Here is a 20227-nt window from a genome sequence, read left to right on the forward strand (position 1 = left end):
CAATTCCCAGGATTAAAAAGCTGCATATATTACAGACAAGGTAATCTCCTTATAGTAAGATGAGGAAAAGGAAAATAAAGCCTTTTTGGTGTGCAAGACAGTTTTTGTTTTAAAGTATATACATCCTGACTGAAGATTTGTGTTGTCTTTTATTTTCCTTCTGATAAGCATGAGAGAGAAGAGCTATACCAGCCCCCAAAATCCATATTAAGTTCCATTTTCCAACAAAGCCACTGCTCCCATAAAACATGACCCATCAATAATAAAACATGAAGCACTGTGCTGTAGAAATGACTCTTCCTAAATTTAATCAGGCTAACACTTAGGTGCTACAAGACAGCAGGAGCTAACCAAAGTGTAAAATATCTTGAGATAGTTTTGAGTACAACTTCAGCCATTGTGTCACCTCAGTGGACCTGAGCTTTCCTGAACCTTTCCTTGCTGTCCTTCAAGTGGCATGTTACCTTCTGCAAATACTCTAATTTAACTGCAGCTGAAGGCTAGTCTAAAATCTAGACTGAATATCCTGAGCTGGAAGGGACCCACAAGGATCATCCAGTCCAACTCCTGGCCCTGCACAGACATTCCAACAATCCCACCCTGTCCCTCAGAGCGTTGTCCAAACCCTCCTGGAGCTCTGGCAGCCTTGGGGCTGTGCCCACTGCCCTGGGGAGCCTGGGCAGTGCTCGACCAGCCTCTGGGGGAAGAACCTTTTCCCGGTAGCCCACCTAAAAACCTGCTAGATTTTTTTCCTTTCCCCACCCAAAAAATGAGGATAGTGTTCATTTTTCCTTTTTTTCCATTTACCAACAACACACTGAGGTGTCTAAAATGAGCAAAAACTTCCTGCAGTCACACTTCTTCCAGTTCAAAACAAACGTGCTTATGCTGGCAATAAAGTTGGATTCACTGGGGATGCTGCTGGAAAAGGGGATCTTCTCAGCAATGTTTCTGAGGCTCTAAAAAAAAAAAAGACCCACCCTAAATCCTGCTACAAACTGAAGCTGCACTGTCCACTGGAGCATTAGCAATGCAAAACTTCAGGCGGCAAATACCTAATCTGGAGACTGAAGAAGAAATTGTGTCACCTGCTGCTCAATCGCTACTTGAGCAATGGGGTTAGGACAGCAAAATAAACCCTGTTTCCTGCAGGAATGCACGTGGAGTGGTGTAACACAAGTGTGTGGGTCTAGAAGAGGGAATATGAAGTATCCAATTGCCTGGAGATCACTTACATCTCCAGGAAAAGAAAAAAAACCCAAACAGTGGCTTTTTGTACAGTGCTGGCAAAAGGCAAATCCTCAGCTGGTGGTAACGGTTACGGTTCCACTGAAGGCTGATGATGATGTTCCCCTTCTGGTCCTACTGATGGAGGGGGGGAAAACCAACAATCCTATGTGAAGAAAAGCTGCAATGAATGAGTGGAACCAGATGTGAAATTTTGCATCCAACTATGAGAATTGTGGGATGTCTTGGAATATTTCAACTGGGCAAAGCCCCAGCCAGCCAATTACAAAACCTACGTTCCTTCAGCTTTAGAAGAGGAGAAATGACTTCTCAGAAATGCCAGAAGTGACTCAACTGTGATTTTTAAGCTGCTTTAACAGCATCCTAGTGATTTCAAGTAGTCCTAAGACTTCACCTGTGATTGCCTTCCTGTAAGTGGAACTACGAGCGCTCAAATCAGGGCAGAAGTAACACACACACCATGTTTTATTGTGACTGCTGTGTTATGAATATATTGGTTTCTTCCAGTCCTAACTGCCTTCCCCGTGAATTTTAAAATATGGAAAACCAGCAGTAATGGTTTACTATCTACATAAGTAGATAATATCTCCATAAGTAGGTCATTTTCTTAACGGCAGTGCACTGCTGGTTTACCACCACAGACACACACATTTCAAAATAAAGCGTTTGTTCAGATCTGCAAAGGAGGGGAGGGAGTGTGACCGTGGAAGCACTCACTCCAAGATCAAGTAGAGCCTAATTCAGAAAGACAAGCAGGAAAAAGCCACATTTTGCACCTTCTATGAGAGCTTCGCAGGGAGCTGGGACATTCTGGAGCAGATCCCGTTGCCGCGCACGAGCTGGGGTTTGAAGGTGCTGCACGTTGCATATTTCAGGACAAAAGCAGAGCCACATTATGTCATTAGATAAGTGATAAGTTCAATCCTTACCAAGTTTTCTTGGTTCCTGGCTGCTATTTTCTGATCATCTTCTCCCCCATTTTTCATGTATTTGACCTCTTCCACTGGTTTGATCCTATACTCATCTGAGCACCAAGAAAAAAACAAAAAAAAGAAAAAAAAAATTTTTTGAACCAGTGTAGTTCAGCAGCTGGGACAGAAATCAAACTAAAACCAAAAGAGCTGACTAGAAAAGGCCCTAGTTAAGCAAAGCAACTAAAAATTACATGTATATAGTTTTAAAGGCTTAAAAACGTGACTGATACCAAGGGAGATTCTCCTGACTGAAGCTTCAGTAAGAATTTTCAGTACTAGTTTCCAGAAGTTGTTCAGTAGCTTCCTGGTCTAGTATAGCCATGGCACCACAAAACAGGGATGTTTGGTGTGTACTCTCTCCCAAATCCCTAGTTTTCTGTATAATATGTTCAGTGCAAACAAGTTCTTTGCTCCTGCATCCTCCCTGGATTTTTATTCTCAGTGGGCAACCAGCAGTTACTACAGAGAGGAGTCTACTCACGGATATTCCTTGCATTGAAAAAAGACTCCTTTGAAAAGCAAAGCTGATGGAGGGTACTGAAAATTTAAGTTAAAAGCTGGTAAAAACAACTCACACCAAACTCCACTGCTTTTATTTTTTCTTTTAATTTTGTTTTTCCTGAGGACACAATGCACAGTCACAGAATGATTTCTGGAGAGAAGGCCCCATGCTGACCATCTTCCTCTTTCCCATTTCCCCCCCCGCAACCATTTTTTCCTGAATATGAATATTACCCAGACAGAAATCCAGCCTGAAAATAAGTGAGAAAAAAAAGTAAGATTCTTGCTTTGCCCTTAATATTTATCAGTTTGGCATTTCAAGTCATCAAATAATAAATTCCCAGCTCCAGTACAGAAATATTTTCTGTCCCACAGGAAGCTTCAATAAAGAAATTTTTTTCTTTGGTAGGACAAGACTGGATTTGGGGAGATGTGATTCTTCTCTCCAGCCTGACAATCCAGTGCCTGTAGTACCAACACTGCCTTTTCTCAGTCTCTTTTTGCCTTGTAGCACATGAATCTATTGGAAAAAACACCCAGAGTTTTGCACCCACACTCCTCCAGCCAGGATGTATGATGCAGAAGAGAAACTTTATCCCACAAAAGTGACAAATATTAATACAAAGTGAAATGAGACACAGTACACTGGGATAAAAGGCAAAACCTCAGCAAATTAAAAGAAACCACACAAAATTCCCTCTTTTTTGTGTGTGTTTTCAAGCAATTTCTCTCACTTGATGAGAGAAAAACAGAACACAAATGGATTTTTCTGGGTTATTGCATTGCTAAAAAAGTAATCAACACTATTTAAAAGGAAAGTTGTTTTCTGGAAACTGTGAACCCCAGAATCTGTGAGCTAAATAAGCCTTATTTTGAAAAGTAAGGTTTATTTTTAAAAGGCTTATTTAAAAAATAAGACTGTTAGAAAAATAATCCAATTTTAAAAAGTACAACATGGTTTTGCATTTGGTTTAGTCCATATCTATATGGGGTTTTTTTATTATATGGTTTAAATAAAACTGTGGTTTTATCAAATAGCAGTATCTCAGATGCAAAATCTCAAAACAGATGGAAGAATTTAAGGCAATATTATTAGATGGGTAAATGCGAACAACAACTCTGAGGGTTTTTTTCCTTTTTTTCAGTGTAATTTAGCCAGCCTGGAGGTGACAATTCATAAACCCAAAAGGGCTGAACACAATAAAGCCTGGGAGTTAGAAGTACTTGATTGACTGCAATTATCTAACTTCCATTTTGGTCCCAGCTTCAGTGATCTCTGCTGTGATTAGCAATAAAACCCACATGCAGAAAAGGCATAAAACTCCCACGGTGGCACGTACGGATTGGAATGGGAAAACAGATGAGCAGGAGAAAATAGCACAAAGGAAGTTTGCAGAACCCTCAGCCAGTCCATGGTAACTGAAAGAGGGAGGCACGTTCCACCCAGCCCAGTGAAAAACAAGGAAGGGATGGAGGTCCTGATGTTCAGCGGCAAAAATAACCTCTGGAACGTGTCTCCTGCTTATTCCAAGAGATTAATTGTGCTTGAACACCGACTGCATGGCAGCCCTGTGGGGACTGTATGTGAGGGATGCTTCCCTGAAAAACACCATCTCTTGCAGCAAGTCAATCAGGACACTGATGAGCCCATGACTGATAACCGGTATAATCAGATTTATATGTGAAATTTGAATACAGCTGGAGAGTTTGTAGAGATCATCGTCAACAAAATCCCTCAAAAATGCAATCTTAAATTCACGTTGAACATGGGCACAGATCCTTCAAATGCTGCATCATTTGTCAGATGCGCTAAGTAGCCCTAAAATGGTGGCAAAGAACTTTGCAAAGATTTCTTATATGATTTTCACAAGAGTGTTAGTAAAGTTTAATACTTACTTATGAATATAGTAACTACTCAGTTATCTGTAGCACAGTTGGCATTACTCTTCCCTCCATCCTACAAACTGTAGGAGTCCAGATACCTGGATAATTCAAGCTCAGTGCAGCAGCAAGAAAGTTTCCAAAAATAAATCAGTCATTTTTCACTACATTTTTGGGGCAAGTTGAACACACCACACCAAACAGCAAGTCTTACTTTGGAGAAATCCACTTTCCCCTCAGAGGAATGGCTTCCGACTGCCAGAGGGCAGGGTTAGGTGGGATACTGGGGAGAAATTGTTCCCTGTGAGGGTGGGGAGGTCCTGGCACAGGTTGCCCAGAGAAGCTGTGGCTGCCCCATCCCTGGAAGTGTCCAAGGCCAGGTTGGACAGGGCTTGGAGCAACCTGGGCTAGTGGAAGGTGTCCCTGCCTGTGGCAGGGGGTGGGACTGGATGAGCTTTAAGGTGCCTTCTAACCCAAACCATTCTGTGATTCTATGGATACAGATTTAAAAAAAATCAGGAGGTCAAAGTAGAAGACCCCTGCTTCTGCAGATGTTAGTAGAATCAGTCTTGTAATAGGCAGTGTCTTACAAAATTAATATAAATGTCATGGCTCTAATACACAGCATGTGTTCGAGCAGAAGAAATCTCTATTTGTATCTCAAAAACCAATATAATTCTGACATAATCTGAAGCTGAGGATCTGCCTTAAAGGCCAAGACTATCTCCTGGGATGAGGCACACTAAGGAAGAGGTTTCAGTGCCTAAAGGACTGATTAACAGCCAGGAGTGCCAGGCAGTTTATCAGCTCCATCAATCCCACTTCCTCCCAGCAAGAAGTGCACGAAGCAATAGCTCACAAAAAGGCAAATGCAGCTCTGGCCTGTGGAAAGCCAGTGATCGACCTAATTTGGGTTAACTGAGCCATGAACAACTGTTTTACCAGATACACAGAGAGACAAAGCAAACGGATCAGAGACACCAAGTTCGAAGCAACATTATTACTCATAAGCTCTTGTAATTCCCTATCCCAGGCAAACCATTTTCCTTAATACAGGGAGCACAAATATAATACGTTGGTAACATTTGTTAGTATTGTTGGAAGTAGGTATAAATAAGTATGATTTCACTTTCAAAGAGGAACCAGAGGGTGCAAAGGAGGAGAAGGTGGCAGTGTGGACACTTAGTTGGTGTAACAACTTATTCACAGATAAGGCAACATTCATTATTACAAATATACTAAATATAGCAATTAAATTCAAATAAATATTTGTAGAAGACAGGTCTTGCTGTATTAGGTTATTACTGGGAGGACACAACCATATAAAGACTTTTTTTGACTAGGTGAAGACCATATTTATCTTCTACAGATATGATATGCATAAGACAAGGTGTTCAGAAACTACAGATTCTGAAATATTTAAGAGATTGTTCTTGTTCTAAAGTTCCTGTCAGGATGAAAGAAGTGGAAGCGTGAAAGAATGGATGTTTAAGCAACAGGCAGACTTGAAGTCATGGTCATTAAAGGCATTAGGTGAATATGAAAATTGTATTTAAGACAAGTTGGATGAATGGGCCTTTACTGCCTTTCCTTAAGATATTTGCAAAAAACTGCTAACTGGGTTTTGCTCAATAAGGTAAGAGTGATCTGCAGTTGAAGAAGTAAAGGATGATAAAAATCACCTTCTGATTTTTATCTTTTGATTTCTACTAAAGGAAACACAACATTTTGAGGTATTTTGGTCTGAGTGATCAGAAATGAACCCAGAGAAATCCTGAAATGCTGACTGAGATCCAGTAGGGCCTAATTGAGTCTGGCAGTTAACAAGACCCTTAAAACTGTAAGAAGCTTGGAATAAAAGATATTATACAAAGTTCTGTGCACATTTATCTTGCTCTATCTTTTTCCTTAATACAGTTTTATATATATTAAAAAAAAAAAGTGAAACATCTTGCTTATTTCTGAGATAGAACTAAAAATCAAGTAGTGAATACGATAAAAAAATTATGACACTATAACTCAGAGTGTGGTATGTCGTATATAAAGAGAAATACATCTTTATGGTCCTTTCAGGAGTAAAAGTAAAAATCAAGTCCTGTCTTCTATTGTGTGGTATATTATACAAAAAGAGAAGCTTTCCAATAACTCATATGGGGGAGGATGGGTTTACAGCACTGGCACAGCAAATTGAGTTGAAGCAAAGCAACTCAATTAAATCAAAAGAAAAACAACATAAATGAAGCACAAATAAAAGACAGAAATACTGTGAGCATAACACCCACCACAAAATCCCAGGACATAAAGCAGAGAGCAGGAACGCCTCTAGCTCCAAACTCTGGGGAAAGGCAAGGGAGGAAGAATTTTGAAGTTGAATATGCTGCAAAAATTCTCAGCAGGCAAATCTTATGAATGAAGATCTCCATCTGGAAACAGATAATTCCACCCAAACATGTCACCCGGTTGCCATGGCAATGTGACAAAGAAAACCAGCACTCATTAATAATGATTTCAGTGATAAATGAGCATATCAACTTATAATATTGAAACAATTACTGAAGGGGGGGGAACTGTGGTTGTTCTTATGAGAAAAACTTCTTCAGTACTCCCAGCCATGGCTTTAAGTGCCATTACCACAGAAACATCAGTAATGACACTAATTCTGGCTCAGTTTGAAAAAAAATGCCACCTGAAAAAAGCATAACTTCATCAAATATATCTGAACTCACTGTGAGTCTTGGAGAGATCTTTTGTAAAAAAATCTAGCCTTTAAATAAATAAATAAACAAAATGTTGATTTATTTTGCATTCCCATTTCAGACACCTAAGGATAAACAGATTTGGCTCTGCTGTCATCAACAGGGATGATGGGTGAGCCTCTCTTCTCTATTTTTAGTGAGGTATCAAGTATCAGGCATGAGGTAAAAGTGGTACTTCAGTCACAATGCCAAGAAGAAAGTTTCGAAACATACCTTCATTTTCCTGTGCTTCATATCTTTCTGTAGTCACTCTTGCCTTCCTATCACAGGACATGCCAAGATTTATCCTTTATGCATTATAAGACACATTTCTGTTCTGTGAAATATGAACTTTCTGTCTAACAACTTCCTCTGTACCATACTTATTTCTGCCAGGTGCAGAAAGTACTCCTACTGCTGTGAGTGCCACGGATCAAAGCTTCACGTGCTCTCCTCTCCCAAAGACTTGAAAGCTAAAAGCTATCTTTAGATAAAGGACTGAATTGCTCTTTCTAAAAATATTTGTTAAAAACCATAAGACATTTTGATGCAATTTAACTGAAACATATAACAGCAGGTGAGCCACTTGGATGCTGAGCACTGACCATGCCAAACATCATAAAATTGCAAAATGGTTTGGGTTGGAAGGGACTTTAAAGCTCCTCTCGTTCCACCCCCTGCCATGGCAAGGACACCTTCCACTAGCCCAGGTTGCTCCAAGCCCCCTCCAACCTGGCCTTGGACACTTCCAGGGATCCAGGGGCAGCCACAGCTTCTCTGGGCAACCTGTGTCAGGGCCTCCCCACCCTCACAGGGAAGGATTCCTTCCCAATATCCCATCTAACCCTGCCCAGTGGCAGTGGGAAGCCATTCCCCCTTGTCCTGTCACTCGGGCCCTTTTAAATAGTCTCTCTCCATCTTTCTTGTCGGCTTCTTTAGGCCCTGCAAGGCCACAATCAGGTCACCCCAAAGCTTCTCCTCTCCAGGCTGAACAATCCCAGCTCTCCCAGCCTCTCCTCCCAGCAGAGCTGCTCCATCCCTCTCATCATCTTAGTACCTCCTCTGGACCCACTCCAACAGGTCCATGTCCTTGCTGTGCTGGGCCCCCAGAGCTGGAGGCCGCTCTCCTGGAGCTCATCTCCAGTGCCACTGTGAAGGAGGAATACTCTGATCTCCATGGTTACACTGGGAGGACAGGACAAATAGAAAGAGCCGGGCCAGACATCAGGGAAAAAACCAAACTCTTTAACTACAAGGATAGTCAAGGAGCAGAATCAGATTGCTTGGGTGGCTGCAGTTTCCATCACCTGAGTCCTCAGCCTTGAGTGCCACAGGTGAGATGAGCTACTGAATTTATTCTGCAATTGTTACTATATGTGTATCAACTGCATAGATACCAGCAGAAGCTATGTCAAACATCCCCACAAAAGTCAACAGTTAGAGAAAGTAGTTGCAAAAATCGTGTAAATTAATATTTCTCAAGCTAAACACTAAGAAATGGAGGATATCTGAGTTATCTTCTTAGTTGCAGCTTCAAGCACTCAAAGAAAGCAGCACCTACATGTTCCTTTGATCCTACATGGATGTTTCAATTCTAACTTAATTGCAGAGATTCACAGTTGTGGGGGTGGGTTTCCGATCCACTGGATGTGGGTTGGGAGTGAAATTTCATCGGAGATCAGCCAGCACTGGGAGAGCAGCCCATTGTCTTCCTCTGTCAGCAACCCCCAAAGCTATCAATTCACAGGCAATTCTAGATCCCAGTGATCATGTTGTTTTCAGAACCATGAATAGAGTAATAAATACAATTTAGGAAATAAGCCAACCCATTTTTCTCAAAGGATTATCTGAAAATGCTCGTTCAGATTTCCCGAGTCAAGTTATTTTAACTTAATCCAATCTAAAAATACAGCCACTGCTGGGAGCTGAGGCACTGGACACCACTAGATATTAAACAGAGAATAGGTGCACAAACAACACACCAATTCTGCCAATAAAATATAAATCATCCGCCAGAAAAACTCTTTAAAAATCAACAGACTACACAGATGGCAGCACATCTGGAAAGACCACTCTCAAGTATTTTTTCTTCTTCCTACACAATCCTAACGTGCCCAAGGAACACCAACGACTGCTGCTGCACGTGGCAGATGTGACTGCTAGGGTTATTTTTTGGGAGGAAAAAAGATTGAGACATTCAGTGTAACGAAAGTCAGACCCTACATGGAGGATTTCTGCAGAATTGGAGGGACACTTGCCCTAAAGCTCAGCAAGACAGGGATAACTCTTTTCTAAGCTATCAAGCAGCCCCATGGCATATCCAGCTCTTCATGAAACATTAACTCCCTCAAGGGTGATGCCTACCTGAAAAATTTTAGCAAATTCCCTTCTACTTTATCAAACTACCCCTTTGCAGGCCCAAATCATGACAGCCTTCAGCAGCGTTTCCCTCGAGGCCGACAGGTCTGACAGAAAACATCACCTTGATCTTGGCTGCTGCAGAAGCACCAAACCTCGTACTGCCACATGAACCCATCCTTCATTGGTGCTGTCAGAAGCTCCTGGTGCTGCAAACTGCTTGCAGCTCTCCCTGCTGTGGGTATCTCTGTCCTGTCCCGTGAAAGGCCCAGCCTGACGCTCCAACCCCCCCGATGCCGCTGCTCATCGGGCGCCTCAGTTTATTTATCTTGGGTTTTCTGATTTCTTTCTCCCCAGTCTAAAAGTGGCAAACCATGATGAAGCCATAATTTAGCTCCCTTGCAGAGACACACCACTGAACATCAGTTGACACATCAGGACATGTGCAGCTGAATCAAGGAGGTCATTACTTGGTTCCTTCTTCTATTTGGTTTCTTCTTGACCAGAAAGTTCCCAAGGCTACTCTACATTTTGGACTGTCATATACTGCAGGAACTGTGGAAACCAGAGTTGTGCATCAGTTTATCACATTAAGCATAAAGGCTTGTGTTAACTAACCTTGTCCCAGGGGCACAGGCCCACTGCTGTGTCTGCCTTAGTGGCAGGTAGGTCAGAGGAGTACTTTGGCAGGGAAAAACAAACCAACACATCCATAGAAAGAAGCAAGATCAGCACACTAAGGGAAGTGATTCTGCCCCTCTGCCCCCCAGGTGAGACCCTCCTGCAGAGCTGCTCCAGCCCTGGGGAACAGCACAGGAGGGACATGGAGCTGCTGGAGAGAGTCCAGGGGAGGCACCAAGATGACCCGAGGGATGGAGCAGCTCTGCTGGGAGGAAAGGCTGGGACAGTTGGGATTGTTGAGCCTGGAAGAGAGAAGCTTTGGGGTGACCTGATTGTGGCCTTCAGGGCCTGAAGGGGACTTACAGGAAAGATGGAGAGAGACTGTTTGCAAGGATATGGAGGAACAGGACAAGGTGAATGGCTTCCCACTGCCACTGGGCAGGGTTAGATGGGATATTGGGAAGGAATCCTTCCCTGTGAGGGTGGGGAGGCCCTGACACAGGTTGCCCAGAGAAGCTGTGGCTGCCCCTGGATCCCTGGAAGCGTCCAAGGCCAGGTTGGAGGGGGCTTGGAGTAACCTGGTGTAGTAGAAGTTGTCCTTGCCCATGGCAGGGGGTGGAACTGGATGGTGTTTAAGGTCTCTTCCAACCCAGGCCACTCTATGACTTTATAATATACACACTGATGTGCAAGCAATAGTTGTTTTGTGAGAAATAATTTTTCCATTAAGATTTCTGCTTCATATGCACACAGGTCTGCAGACCAAGGATGGAAGAGAGTTTTCCAGTCAGGATACCACCTAAGATTTTTCCTGCTCTAGCTCAGACTTCCTCCATGCTCCTCAGGGTTACACACTTCTCTTTATGCAGTGAGAAGTATAGAAAGACACACGAACAAGAGGAAGACACTGAGTACCCAAAACCACTTGTAAAACCATTCTTGGGGAGAAGGGGGCACATGGCTGTGACTGTATGTGGTGGGAGGAGGATCAGAAATCTTAAACTCCCCTGAACCCCATGAAGGGAGGCAGCACTCTGCTGCTGCTCTGCTCCCTCACAGCTCCTGACAAGGTCAGGGACCCTCTGACCAAGTCCCCCAGTGAACCCATCTAGCCAGGACACGCTGCAGCATCTGGTTCAACCTCAGAGGCCATTTCATTATCTCAGGAAAAGACCTAAAAATGCAGCCTCAACATCCTAAAATCCAGTTACCGCTAAACACACAATTTCTGCCTCGCTTGTGCCGTCTTCGTATTTAGGATCTGAGGAAACAGCATATATAAGATAGTATGAAAAAACCAGCCATGTGATCATATAATTAAAGACTTTTGTGCACTCCTCTGCAATTACAAAGCCAAAAAACAGTGCTGGTGGTGTGCATTCATAACTATCTTTCAGCTACCCAGACTTTTGCTTGCTGCAACTCTATAATTCACATATATATATGTATGTATATACATACAGACACACTTTTTTTTACTTTTTTTTTTATTTCATTAACACATAATTTTGAGGCAGATGCCAGGTTGTTCAAAGGAAACCATTTCTCAGGTGGAGGAGATTACAGCCACGATGCTTGGCAGGAAGGATACTCAGTAAATGCAATTATCTAGCCCACTAAAAAGATCAAATTGAGAAATGAAAGCAGGAGAGGAAACAAGCAGCAGAGAGATTAATTAAAGGAACAGTCAGGAGGAAAACAAAGGGTCTGTGCCTTGAAAATACTGCTGTTCATATGAAGACACCAGGTAGGTTTCTGGATGCCCCAACATCCCCCCACCATAATGGGGGAGCACCTTGAACACGGCACAGCATGGCCAGGTTGGAAAGGCTATTTCAACTCCATTTCACTGCTCTGTTTTTAAACTATCCCTTGGAAAGTTGAAATAAACCACCAAGCACAAAATATTTAAGTCTTTTCAGATTTTTCAATGTCATAATGAAACTCTCAGTCTCTGCTGCCCCAGCCAGCATGTCTCTGTACTCCACTGCAGAACAGTCATCATTTTAGCACTGAACCTGACAGAGACTATTCAGATTCCACAAAAAAACCCCTAACTGAGCACCTCTGAGCACCCCTCATGCAGCAGTGGTGGTTCTGCTCCTTACAGCCCCACTAATGTATCCATCAATTGCTCCAGGAACAAAAACCTGTGCCACACTGAGCCACCCTAAGAGTTCTCTGGAAAATAAGTCATTACTACTACACACCCTCAAAATTACACATATCCTATTACTGCACATACAGGATGAGGCATCTTCAGTTTCCTTGTCAATAAAAAAGCCAATTCCTCTTTACTTAACAAGCAATGCCACTCTCAATCAGTCAACTATTAAATGAGATTGTTGCCTTGCAAAGTAGGACTTGAAATGGATTTTTATATCCTTTCTGGCATAATAGCTTTCTTCTATTAGTCTATCAAATTTTCACTGCTCATGTACCTCAAAGTATATTTGTAAATCAACAGATATTTCATTTTTATTAATTGCATTATGAAAGGGACACAGTAATTATCCAGGACAGTAACGTACTGCAGATCCATGATGAGCACAAATGTCTCCTCACTGCCAGTATTCCTTTAAACCAGGAGGGGAGAGGAGGACCTAATGAAAACTTGATTTATAAAAATACAGCACATATTTCCAGATGCAAAAGATACAAAAGTTAATTACATTACTTTCCTTACAGACCATCCAAACAGTTCCAAAATTAACCTATCGGGAAGATTAATATTTTACTCTGGTTACAATACCCAGAGTTAATTTGTTATCTCTAGAAATGCCTACTTCCCTCAGCAGCATCCATGTTGCAGAATCTTTACCTAAATCCCAAAAGGCAAACATGTGCCACCCACAGAGGTGTTTTGTTGAGGCAGTGATGGGCAGTGATGGGAACACCGTAAGGAATTCCCAGAACCGGAGCAGCGAGGGACCGCCTGGCTCCCAGCCCCGTCCAGTCGCAGGAGATGTCCGGTTTAACATCTCCATTTGCCATATATGCCAAGCCACAAATCATCTCCCAATTCTCTGCACCATGCAGCCGGTTGTGAACGACCTCCTCTCTTGTCCCTGCTGCCACCACCAACAGAACCTGCTCGTGGGACTCCAGGAACTCACCCCTGTTCGCTGCCGGTTGCGCGCGACCACATCAAAGCCACTCACATGTCAACATGCACATTTAAATGGTGCACGTGTGAAAAAAAGGAAGTGTAAAAATCACCAGTGGAAAAGAAAAGGAAATTTTAAAAAGCCAGTGATTTTCCATGCCTTCTCCCCTTCCCTTTGTGCAGCAATTTTTAAATGAAAGCCAGATATTAACGGGTGAGAAAAGGCAGTTTTTAATAATAGCTAAAAGAAAAATCAAAATAAGAAATGTGTGCTTAGAGCACTTGTTATTAGACTTTCAGCCTAAAAAGATCTCAAGATGTACCCAGTTCCTACAGGTAGAAATCCAATATATCATGGAATGACAGAATATGCTGAGTTGGAAGGGACCCATCAGGATCATCCAGTCCAACCCCTGGCCCTGCACAGACACCCCAACAATCCCACCCTGTGCCTGAGAGCGTTGTCCAAACCCTCCTGGAGCTCTGGCAGCCTTGGGGCCGTGACAACAAAATACAGAGGATAAAATGCAGGTAATTTTAATAAATAGAATCATTAATACAATTTAGAAGACTTCCATGACAAAAAAAACCCCCTTACATCCCCTTTTTTTCCCATTGAACAGATCAAGATCATTCCTGAAACCATAAATCCTGAAACAAAGGTGACTTGGTGCTCCTCCTTGGTACCACAGCACACGGAGTGCTCTGCGCCTCTGTCACCTGAACAGCCCCTTGCAGCGCTCCCTCTACAAGAGCAAAAAGGAAATATATCATTTAAGAGCACCCTAAACCTGATCCTTTCTGCCAGAACCCCCCCTCACACAGGTAAGAAGAAGAGGCACGTGGCAGGGCACGATTACACTCTCTCAGCAGAAGTCAGGCTTTGTTTTTTACAAGTCCATGAGGCAGAAATCTTCACATTTCCAATTTTTCCCCATTTTTTACAATCTTTTTCCGGTTCTAGCTCAAGACAGAGAGCATCAGCAATCTTGGGACTCGGGCCAGGGACAACATGACACTTGGTTGTAAGATTTATTTAAAATACCCATCATGGGACAGTGTTTTGGAGAATTATCTAACGGAAAAATGCCTTCTACATTTGCTTCTAACCTGTAAAGGTACCTTTGGCTGCATATGTGAAGGTACACAAGTATTTATTGGTCAAGTACCTTTTCCTTGCACTTAACAGGTATTTATTCCAGCAGATATTCCTACTATAAAATTACAGCCCTGTGTTGCTGCAATGAATACATATCTGTGTAGCTCCACAAGGCTTACCTGGGGAATTGGAGATTTATCCCCCAGAGTGAGGTTTTCCTAGACAAATTTCAGGCTTTGGCTTTGGATTTTTGCTGGGCTTTTTTCAACTTTGTGGCCCAGTAATAAAACACTTAGAAAATGTCAAAAACACTGCAATAATTGAAAGTATATGGCATTTTTACCATCATTCTTCCTCTTTTACACCTACGGGCAGGCAACGAACACCGAGGATTTTTAAGCAAAAAAGTAAGTGTGTCTGTACCATAAAATAAACGGATTTCCTTAAGCACCAAGGCTGCCAGAAAATACATCCTGGCTCCTTTCTAGCCAGCACCAAAGGCAGATGTATGGCCCTATTTATAGCCCACTAATGCAATTGTGAAATGCACACCTCATGCACTTTATTTGTGTTTAGCTCAGACTTTACTCTCCATCAAGCTAAGCTTGTAGGAAAGGTCACTCCCAAGAATAATAGCACATTAACTCTGTTCACATATCAGCTGCTCACAGAGACTCAGGGGTGCCCTCAGAGCCCCTGAACCACGGGTCAAACTCCTTCGGGTGCTCAGACACCAACGGGCAGATTGTAAAAGGTGAAAGCTCACATGAAAATAAGAAACAAGGAAGTTATGACCTGCCTGGGATTAATTTCTGCTCCCAAACTGGGAGTAACAACTATTTCTCCACCTTGGTTCACCCTCTCTTTTTATACTGTAAATCCCCACTGAGGGTGAGGTGCTGACTGTGTGTGTATCACACCAAACCCAGCAGGCACCAGCCTGGAAACCCAGAGAGCACTGCAAAGATCTGTACAAAACCACTTCCCTTACACTAAGGAGAAAGACTCTGCAGAATAATTCCCTCATCTAAGACCGTGACAAGGGGCTGTAAACACACTGGAAGAAGATTAACCACCAGAAGAAGGTAACTACAGAGTCTGAGGGCTGTCTATGTAATTTATGGATACGTGCTCTGCTTAAAGTCCAACTCTCAGGCAGGAAAACCTCAGCAACTTTTCTATGGCAAAGGTCTGTTATCCATTTGGGAAAGTCATCTCATTTGGGGTCTTCTTGGGTTTTTTTCTCCAAAGGAAAAACTCTAAATATGCACCAAGGAATGTCTTCTACCACTGCTGTTTTACTGCCCTGAAACAATTTACAACTAAGCACGTTTCCAGCAACCAGGTATCCTAAAAAGCTACTCTCCCATCACTTCTGAACTGGTTTTCTTCCCTGCAGGATCATGGAAGCTAGAAAACCAATCTTGTTCAAAGTGGTAAAGTACCTTCTTGCGGCCTATGGGAACCTTTCCATGGACTCGAATCTCTCCCCTAGGGACCATGAGATCAGTGTTTCTCCACTTGCAAAGGAAAAAAAGGGGAAAGAGTAGGGGAAGAGAAAGCTAGTTCAACCACCATCATTACATAAAGGTCACAATTAGTAGATAGATGCTGTCAGAGCCCTGAGTGCACTAAGAGGCCACGACCAGTCCCATGAAACCCCACCTGCATCTTCAGCCCATGGATCCAGGAGCTTTGTTTTGGCTGACACTTGGGCCTTCAGTCCTTGCCAGAGCAGGTCTGCCTGTCTCTAGTCCTGCCTCTGGTACCATCTCCTGGAGGGACCCCCACCCATGCTGTAGGTCCCTTCTGCCCCATCTCTTCTCTCCCTGTCTGCAGCCTTGTCCCCTGGTGCTCCTTCGCTGCACTCCCTGGATGGACCCTGGACCTGGTTCATTACCACGCCTGGGATTGCTCTGTTTGTATTCTTTATATACCTCTCTATATATTTCCTTGCTGGAGTAGGATGAAGAGCTTGTTTTGCTCAGAGCAAACTCGTAGTTCAGAGCAGCTTCCTCCTTTCTTCTGCAAAAGCAGTACCTTTTCCAAGGGCTACAAAGATGAGCCACTTCCATACACAAAAGGTGAAAACACAGTTTTAATTCACATAGAAAACACTTTCTTTGCACACATTAATCATGAACACATAACTACACAAAACCTGAGGGTGGGGTTTGGTTTTGTTTTGATTTTTTTTAAAACTCTGTTGCTTCTGTATGGTAATAAAATAGTAAATTATTAACTTACCAAGGGTGTTCTCAGAGTTACACAAATACCTCATAAACCTGGATAACATACGTGATTTTATTACATTTCCCACATGAACATAACACCAAAGTAGGGTTTGGTTCTATTCTTCTCTCTCACTTCCTGAAACACATGTTTAGGACTGACCCATGTTTACTTAGTTAAGAAGGCGGCTATCAACAAATTGTTCAAAAAAGCCCAGAAAGAGAGAATCACAGAATCACAGAATGGTTTGGGTTGGAAGGGATCTTAAAGACCACTCAGTTCCAACACCCCTGCCACAGGCAGGGACACCTTCTACTATCCCAGGTTGCTCCAAGCTCTGTCCGACCTGGCCTTGGACACTTCCAGTGATCCAGGGGCAGCCACAGCTTCTCTGGGCAACCTGTGCCAGGGCCTCCCCACCCCCACAGCCAAGAATTTCTTCCTAATATACAATTTAAACCTGTCCTCTGTCAGTTGAAAAGGCCCAGAGTCCAGTATAATTCTGGAAGATGCTCATGCACTTCAGCCCTACGTTGCAATGTGCTCACTCACCTGCTTTACTTCAGCTTTCAAACACTGCAGCAAGATCTGCTTAATAACATGAGCTGCTGAAACCATGAACAGCATGAAACCTTCCCTTTAAGGACCTCAGCCAGAGTTTGCATTTAAGAAGGAAAATCTTCTCCTTTGAAACTCACTGTGATATTTGGTGTGGCACTCCCGAGACTGGGTTTTCGGGGAGGGGTGCCTACATGTCCCTCACTTCCATGGAGCTCAGATGAAGCACTCAGAAATCCACGAGTGCTGTGGCTGTACCAGAAGCATTTATTTATGATTGATATGTCTTTAAAAAAGGTTATAGTCTCAAAATATCCAGTATGGAATTAGGACACTGCATGGTGCTGGTCCCCTTATGCATCTGGCCCCCAAATGAGTAAGACCTGACATTGCAGAAGCATGTCAGGACAGTCAAATGAGCTGGAGCAATTAGTATCTGAGTGCTAATCAGCTGACCAACACAGTCAATAAAATAAAGGCTGCCAGGCAAAGGCAGATGTGTGTTTGTGTGAAGCCTGGTGCAGCAAGACCTGATCACAGCACACATTCACAGTCAACATGGCACAAGTTATATTCCCTAAGCTACAGCTTTCCAGAGGGTTTCAGTTCAGTGAGGATGGCCACGCTCCTTCCAGAAATAAGGATCTCCCATTTTCAATTTTAGCATTTTTTCCTGACTGTTGAGGGAGAGGTGTTGTAATGGTACAACAAAAGGAAGGTGTTATTCACTGAAAACACTTTTAAGATATTTTTCTCACTGCAAATTTTATCTGAAAACTTCCCAACTTCCCAACTTCAAATGGCCAGAAGATGATCTCCGGAATTTTGTGCACAGGAACAATGTGGGTTCAGGAAGTTGCCTCATATTAAGGACATCTGAACAGTTTTGCCAAGCCTACAGATATTTTGAAGTGTCCTGAGCAACATCCTGAGACTGAAGTTTTCAGTAAGATGATACTTCTAAGCCTGTCTATTAAGGAAAGGTCCTTCAAAACAGATTAAACTCTACGTAGGTTTGAGCATAATATTTTTGGAGATGATGATGCATATTTAGGAAAGGTAAATCATAGTCCCAAATTTCTCTTGCTATTCTATTCCTGTATACACTGGGTATGTTTTAAAGGTTTCAATTATTTCAGCATCTTTTTGCATTTACTTCAAACTAAGTCAGAGCTCTGCTGCCTTTGCCAGTGGCCTGAGATGCCCACATGGATGAGACATGGGCAAAGAGGAAGGAAAGGAACCGACTGTCACACGATGGGGATTAGCAGAAGTGAGGTGAACCTATAAAACACATAAGAACAAAGCAAACATCAATATGAGAAAAACAGAAAAGAAGACTACCCTGGAGCTTGTGAGGCAATCAGAATCACTGAATGGTTTGGGTTGGAAGGGATCTTAAAAGTCACCTCATTCCACCCCCTGCCATGGGCAGGGATACCTTCCATTAACAAGGTTACTCCAAGCCCTGTCCAACTTGGCATGGGCATCAATCAGTTTTTCAATCTCATTACAATACCCCAATGCTAAAGACTTCCTTTCCTAGCCTTCTCCCAGCTGCTCTGAGATAAACTGGTTTATAAACTATTGTGCTTTGCAGTCGGCTTTATTTAGACTGGTTTAGCAACTGGAGCTGCTCTTAATAACAGAAATCCTATCTAGATATTCCCACTTTATCAGAAAATTCTTACATGCCATGTTTGCTCTCCCTTTTGCAAAGCAGCCAAGAGCTCCATAGAAACGTCTGGATTAATGAACAGATTCTAAAATATTTTTTTTGCAAATCAGATTACCACTTACTTTCTTACAGAGAGAATGACGTCAATCATCTCCTCCCCAAATGATTTTTTATAAAGACACAAATAAAATTAATGTACAAGGGAGGTTACATTATTAAAACATATGCTGCAATCAACAACGCTCAAGGCTCTATCATGGTATTTTGTTCTTCATTGGTATTTACATATTATAGTTCTTATATACTGCCCTGGAAATCAGCTTTGAAGTGGAATGAGGAATAAATGAAGATTTATTATTACTATCCTTATTAGAAGGATTTTAAAGTCATTAGAGACCAACAAGACATAATAATCATATTATATTCAATCTTCTCTAGAACATCTCCTTTGATAGGCCTGCTAACTCAATTATTTAAATATATATTACAGCAAAATGCAGCGTGACTTCTACAGTTCAGGACAAGATGGAAACTTTTATGTTTTGGTTGCAGTTAACCAGAATCTGTCCTTACAGGATTCATGGGTTTCATTGTGGGTTCCTCAGTTTTAAGCACCAGAGTTTCAAATTCACAGCAATCACCTGGCTCAATGTGGCTGCTCGACCGAAAAAAAAGGTTAAAAGCTCGGGAAGAAATAAAGTACTGGGGATCTATCATAACCTGCAGTGGCTTTAAAAAGGTTTAAACAAAACCCTCACAGAAGCAATGATCTCTCAAACAGTCAACAGACTCGGCTTCAACCAATCCCACCAAGAAAAGAAGGAAAAAAGATCTAGAGGCTCTGAGGAAGAGCCAAAGCACCACTTCGAGAAGCTCAGAAAGTTCTCTCTGGATTCAAAGTGACACCTGGACTCGAGCAAAAACTACCGATGAGAAAAAAAATATCCCAACACTGTTTAACTGGAAAGCACAATACTTGCTATTGACTCTTTCTGCCTCCAGCTTGTGTGGGGATGATGCTGAAGGGGGAAACTGTTTTCCCCTCGGGTGTGTCACACAGCGAGGGGCAATGTCCTGTCACCACGCCTTGCAGACCACAGCGGCTGCCCAGCGAAGGCAGCACCAGCACTGCGCTCTTCTTTATTTCTGTCATTCCTGTTCCAAGTCCTTCAGGATTTCCTCCACTTGTGAAGCATCTGAGGCAGTCTGGGCTACTACAACCACGCAGCTCATACC

At 42.6% G+C, this 20227-nt stretch overlaps 1 protein-coding gene across 3 annotated transcripts in view; it reads right to left on the reverse strand.

The window, feature by feature from the left end:
• C9H1orf21 (chromosome 9 C1orf21 homolog) overlaps positions 1-20227 on the reverse strand; it is a 113331-nt gene that overhangs the window by 43863 nt on the left and 49241 nt on the right. For all 3 annotated transcript variants that reach the window (XM_032696252.1, XM_032696253.1, XM_032696254.1), the window contains exon 3: positions 2178-2272. In XM_032696252.1, coding sequence (XP_032552143.1) covers positions 2178-2272 — 95 coding nt within the window. The remainder of the gene's footprint in view (positions 1-2177; positions 2273-20227) is intronic.

Source organism: Chiroxiphia lanceolata, chromosome 9 (assembly GCF_009829145.1).
Source record: "Chiroxiphia lanceolata isolate bChiLan1 chromosome 9, bChiLan1.pri, whole genome shotgun sequence".
NCBI lineage: Eukaryota > Metazoa > Chordata > Aves > Passeriformes > Pipridae > Chiroxiphia > Chiroxiphia lanceolata.